The 6,660-nt window shown below is 33.6% G+C and overlaps 1 protein-coding gene across 1 annotated transcript; it reads right to left on the reverse strand.

Annotated features, from left to right (window-relative positions):
- Positions 1 to 3,506: 3,506 nt before the first annotated feature.
- On the reverse strand, positions 3,507 to 6,186 carry LOC134247146 (cyclin-dependent kinase 5 activator 1-like). Its single transcript, XM_062729477.1, has one exon. It carries the CDS (start codon positions 5,961 to 5,963, stop codon positions 5,094 to 5,096), a length of 870 nt encoding a protein of 289 aa, XP_062585461.1. The 5' UTR covers positions 5,964 to 6,186; the 3' UTR covers positions 3,507 to 5,093.
- Positions 6,187 to 6,660: the final 474 nt, after the last annotated feature.

Genomic DNA, 6,660 nt, shown 5'->3' on the forward strand with positions numbered 1-6,660 from the left:
TCTAGTTTATATTTAAGAAAGCCACATAATTATGTATACTAATCACTAAGCGTATGGTCTGATTAAATGGTTAGTATAAGTACATTTTAATCTACGAAATATTGACATTTGAGAAGCAAATCGCGGTAAGACCTTAATCAAAATTTGAGGCAATGTGATGCCACGCGAATCACAGGTAATTTGGAAAGTGTTGCAAGATAATTTTATTGAAATGCACTGGTTGTAATTCAATCCGCTCTCCGTACAAATTATTTTAAAGAATATCCTCCAGTTCCTGTTAAACACAATCAAAATAATGAGCCTTTCACATAAAGAAAAAGAAGCTGTCTGTTTTATCATCTGAGACCGGTACCAGTATATATTTTTTGTTTATTTCATTTGTTTTTATGTTGTATTACGTCCCTCTCGAGAATTTATCCCTCATATGGAGACGCCACCACTTGCCGCTGGAGAGATGCAATTTTTTTTCTATACTCCGCTCCTACGGCCATTGAGCATTGAGGAATCTTTTTCATGTCAATATCTAATGCGACATGGGACTTCAGTTCATTTTGTCTCATCCGAAGGACCGGTCTCCTTTTCCCACAGTGGGATTGGAACCCGCGGCTGAGGATCAACTGCTTGCTTCGCGACTATAGAGTAGTATAAACTTATTGACTAGTCTATGTAATTCATGACTTTATGTCTCTCAGCTGATAAGCAAAACACACCCTATGTACAAAATTTCTACAAAAAGCTATAATTCCAAAAATAAGTTGATGAAACAAAAATATCAACAGTCTCGTTTAACATGTTTAAAGGCACCTTCTTGCAAAATTCTAAAGTTGAATATTGACTGCTGTTTTTTCATACAATTCCTTTGAGTATACTTTTAAACTGAAGAATTTGTGTCTTTTTTCATTTGTCCGGTGTATGACCGTTTAATAGGGGTTGCTAATTTCTCCACGACATTTGATTCCACTTCTGATGATGTGTTCTAACAGGTCCGTGTTTGCTCTGCAACCAATTAGAAATGATTCTGTGGACTTCAGAGCTTGATTGCTGTTCGTTGTCTTCATATTCCATTATGTTTCACCCGAAGGAACTTGTTATACTAATTGCAGGAGTCCTTCCTTTATTTATTAGTTTCTATTCACGTTTTTGTTGCCGTTCATTACATCTTCAGTTAAGTTTCAAATCGCAAGACAATCTTTCATATAACTTTGGCTCAGTTATAAAATGAATTATACAATGAGTTTTCCGGCGTCTCCATATTAGTGAAGAAGTGTCGAGAGGGACGCTACACAATATACAAACAAAGAAACAAACAATGAATTTTCGAAGTCAATATCTTGTAAGTATACGTGTGGGTAGATTTGGCGAATTGACGGATGATTCTACAAGTTTTAATTTTCCGTAGTGTTTACATTGTCTAGTGTTAATTAGGAGACAGATTCGTGTACTTTGAGAAAAACAACAGACAGGTGTTCCCATGTATATATTTGTGCTGGAAAAGCTGATATTGCCTTTGTCTACAGACTAGTTGATTGATTGAATGTTTGTTGTTTAACGCACTTCTCGAATTTTCCGCTCATATGGAGACGCCACCACTTGCCGGTGGAGAGCTGCCAATTTCGTCCCATACTCGGCACTTACGGCCATTGAGCAGGAAGGGATCTTTTTCGTGCCAACACCTACTGCGACCTGGGACCTCGGTTTATACGGTCTCATTCGTACATGTAGGACCGGTCTCCTAATCGCGCAATGGGATTCGAACACGCGACGTAAGGATCAATTCCTTACTTTGCGACTTTAGAGCAGACGCACAAACTACTGCGCCACATGGAAGATCAGACTAATAGAATATTGACTTTCTCAGGGTATTTAAAAAAGACAGCATGCATATACAATTTTAAGTTTTAGAAAAGAGCAAACTTGGATTCAAGATAAAGTTTTAGAATTAATTAAAAATTAAATATCGACTGTAGATTTTTTTCATGTTTGCATGTTGTAATATTTGTGTTAAAGACGTGATAAAAATTCTAATTAATTACTGTGTATTTAAGAGATATTGATTTTTGAGAGGCGAATGAAGATTAGACCTATGGAGAAATATTAAATATGTCTCAGATGCGGAAAGCTTTGCAAGATAACTATAATTATTGAAATATGTGTGTTTGAAGCACATTACACTTTCATTCAACTTGTATGATTGATAAATGCTATGCAAATTATATCTGAAAAAATCTATTTTTCTGATTTTCGATTTTCTAATACAGTATACCAGTGTTACAACGCGAAATTTAATAACAGCGTTAAATGTAATAAACCGGGATAATTATAATTTGCGTTATTGTTATTACACTTCACATTGCAATCTATTTAAAATTAGATGTTAGATCCGCTCGCATACTCGCTACACTAACATCTAACAACATCCTATAGAGATTCACGTCAGAGGTCATCTCTCGGAACTACACTAGACTTATTTGCTTCAACAATAAACGATGATTTTGCAGGCGACAATTTGATTGGTTGATAGAGTTTGACCTCTGACGTGACCCTCTATGGGATGTTGTAGCGAGTATACAAGTGGATCTAACATCTAATTTTAATTAGATAGTTCGCGTTGTAACATACCAGTAGTGACCACAAGATGGATCTGTATACATGTACTATTTAGTTTATTGGAACGTGAACCCGGGTAACAAAGTTACAAACACCTGTCTTTCGGCCATCTTTTCCATACTTTTCAGAAACCATATTTTTTTTAAAGAAAGGATCCTTTAGCAGTTGTATTAATCTATACAATACTGACCTAAAAACCAATTAAAAATCCTATCTCAGAACAGAATCGTTTCCCTGCACTAAACACTAAATGCGAATCAGAAACAAATATAAAAATATAAAATCTCTTAAAGCATTTCCCGATTGAACATGACTCATAATTCTGAGCTTGAGAGAAATTAAATGTATTAAAGATTTGTAAAATCGCTTATATTATCTCTTAACATACAGAAAAAATTACATCCTTTTCCACCCATTTTCTTTCAGTTGCTTTTTCCCCCAAATATATGATTTTTTTTATAATTTGACATTTTTGAAAATAAACTCCAGTGTTTTAATTTCCATTGATAAAACTCTCCATTTCAAGTAAATACGAGGGGTTATCAAGAAAAAAAAAATGGGCTGATGCGATTAAAATTAATATTCTATATAAAGTATGTGCTTTAAAAAATTTTAAAACACAAAAGTTAAAGATTTGTTGACATTTTTAGCTTGATTCATCTTTAATTTGCCAAATAATGTTCATTAAAAGACGACATTTTATGATCACAGGTCTCATTTGAAAGGCTTGTGACTTTCACTTCAAGTGCAAGGCGCTCTTAAGTATCGATTTAAAAAAAAAAAGAAGAGTTTATTCTCTTAAAATCTAATAATCAAAATATCATACTTCTGTAGTGTTAAGTATATAAATATACTAGTATATAAAATAAATATACAAATCTAAGTTTTAAAATCGTTTATTGCAAAACTTTTAACACATAACGACATATTACAGAATGATAAAAAATAAATCAATAACTTAATTATAGGAAGAAGGATGACATAGCAATCCTGTGATCTATACAGTATTTAACAATATGTAAAATCAAATATGGCAAATAACATAATTGTATGTACCCAAAATATGAAATTTAAGGGAAGTACCTTTAAAATATGCCTTTGCTTCCATAAATTGATAAAGTCAATTTGTTATTTACGTCTGTAAATTGTATGGAAATTATGAAGAATTATCTATCCTTTCTAAGTATTTATATCATTTATATGAATTGGATTTCACATAACATATAGCACTAGTACGCATGATGTACTAAATAATCAATATTTCTTGATTCCAGAATTGAAAACAAAGTTTGTGCTCTTGCAGTATGAATAAGGGATTAATGATGCAGGAATTTTTTATCAATAAAATTCAAAATGAATAAATAAATAAATAAATAAATGACATTGGTAATTTTTTTTATCAATACAATATTTAAAGCACTGATTGAATCAATTTAAGTTGATCTTCTGCTAAATTGGTTGGACTTCGAAATTATCGAACATTTTCATCTACAGACAATGAAACAAGTGTGACTATTTTGGTGAAATTGAATTAAAATAATTAAATTTCTCTGGATTCAATTCAAATGTATATTTCTCGTCTTTAGCTACTGTTTATCAATTATTTGAATTTTCTTCCATTTGACTTGTAAATTAGCCACTTCAGCTCGGTGAGTAATCAATAGTAATAATAAAAAAACAAAGTACAAAGATATCTTATCCTTTGACTTCAATAACACAATTTAGAATCCAGTCCATTTAAACAAGAACCCCAAAACAGTACTTTTTCATACTAACGAAATATACACTTTTTGAATATCACAAACATGGTACAGCTTAATAAGCTAAATAATACGTAGGGGAAGCCATTGTGAAGGTATATGTATAAAAGGAACAAATTCTCTGGCTTCGCCGATGCCAAGAAACATTTATCGATTCATACATTCTCATACAGTGACGAATATACATTCATTACATTGTACCAATACGTAGGAAGAAGGGATATAATATATCGACTTTTTCCTCGGGATATATTTTTTTCCGAATTTAATAAAGAATGAGCATATTTTGGAGGAAATTGATTATTTTTTCTTTAGAATTGGTATTTGTGCCAAATTTGAACCAACATTCCTTGCTACCAGCTTTTGAATAGGATAAAATCCTTGCACTTTCGCAAACTTTAATATTGATTAATCTACCTGGTTTGTTACATGTGTAACGATAGATGATATGTCATACAATAAATGGCATATACACACGATGAGTTATCTATGCCAGGACAAAAATAAATGGGATTGTCAAAGCAGCGGTTGAATTCTACGCATGCAAATTATTGCAAATAATGAAATATCAAATATTTCAAATTAAAATTTGTTTTACATCGATACTGTACAGATTAACGCTAGATGTCTATCACAAGGCTCGTATCTAGCTAAATACATATATACCAATATAAGATTGCGCTGTCTAAATTTTCCACATTTTCTTGACCTCTGTGAGGGTATTGTTCATATACAGGGGGAATAAGACTTCAACTCAGCAAAAATCTCTGTGAAATAGCCCGGATCACTGTTAATCCGTAGCATGTTGCTACTTTGTTTATTGACAATGGAAAGACATCGGTCCCAGAACGCCTCCTTGTCGTTTTCCACTAAGAAGGGTTTTAGGGGATAACTGATCTCGTTGCCCATGTAGCTGTAGGACAGATACAAACACGTCAGCACCGTCGCTTGTAAGTCTTGTTCAGTGACAATATCAGAATGCGAGTGATCGCGAACCAACATGAACACAAATACCACGTTTGCTGGGTTGATGAATCCGACATCTTGCCAACCCTGCAGTAGCAAGGAGCGATCCACCGTGCGCAACCACATTATTAGGTCGCAGCCTTCAAAAGTCTTGAGCTTTCTGCACTTTCTACATAAGTACTCTCCTAGACACTTGAGGAGTTCCGAAGTGGAGGCTTGGATAATTGTGCGTTTGGCGGGACTTGTGGTGATGATCTCCGATTTCTCGGTGGATCTGGAAGGAGGGACGTTTTCGTCTGAGCCCGGTTTGATGTTGTATAACGACAGAGATTTGGGTATATTTCTGTTTATATTGTCTATATTAGAATTATTGTCTAGTTTTCCGGGAACAATGGAAGCATTGGAACGAAGTAGAAAATTCTTGTCTTTTTTCTTACCGCCATTCACGGTCAATTTTTTCCAACTTAGTCCACTCAAAAACACCGTATGTTTCTTATATATTTTGTCTTTGGACTGGGATGATTGCGAGTTTTTAGCATTGTTTAACATCTCGTATCCAAAATTCTGCAAGTGAAGATCTTCATAATTCGGCTTCCGCGGTCGAGGTGTAAAAGACATGACGGTGCCCATATTGTCAGCTATAATTCCCTGAAAATCTCCAAATAGAACTGAAAAAAGTGGACACAAATACAAAAAAATCCACTCCCAGAAGAAACACTTCTTACACTTCTTATTCACAAGCGTTTGTATCCATGATCCATATGAATTAGTCACAAAACGTCAACAGTATATACATAGAAGGATAATTCCAAGAAAATTCTTGTCTACAGTTTTACGGAATATTGATTGGCCATCCCGGCAAAATGGGAGACGTATATTATAATAAAACATCCAATGACATCATTGCTATGGAAACATCAATAGTCTTTCAGAGAGTTCAGTCCTTGTAATTGAGACATGCGCAGTGAAGCTTGTATTTTTATGTCGGCTGCCTGTAGAAGGCCGATAATCGATATGCGGACGGAATTGGTAACATTGAATACATGAGTACAGCGACTGGAGAATTATTGATTTTTTTCTCTCACTAATTGCACCAACTAGACGTGTCCTTGTGAGAACTCCAGAATCCGTAAAAAAATTGAATTTTGTTTGTTTATTTCATCTATTAACCTTTCTTTCTTTTTTTTTTTTTACTAAAAGAACATTGTCTTATTTAAAGGTATGACATACAAGTAAATATTTTCAAGTTTTAAATATAAACAAAGCTAATAAAGATGAAATAACAGAGATAAGTTTAAAAAAGAGATTTAAACACAATTTTAACTAT

Source organism: Saccostrea cucullata, unplaced genomic scaffold (assembly GCF_032062105.1).
Source record: "Saccostrea cucullata isolate Sc308-1 unplaced genomic scaffold, CSIRO_AGI_Scuc_v1 ctg103, whole genome shotgun sequence".
NCBI classification, from domain to species: Eukaryota; Metazoa; Mollusca; class Bivalvia; order Ostreida; family Ostreidae; genus Saccostrea; species Saccostrea cuccullata.

Bases quoted from the DNA above. Each gene is read 5' to 3' on its own strand.
- LOC134247146 (XM_062729477.1), bottom strand. From the start codon at position 5,963: ATGGGCACCGTCATGTCTTTTACACCTCGACCGCGGAAGCCGAATTAT.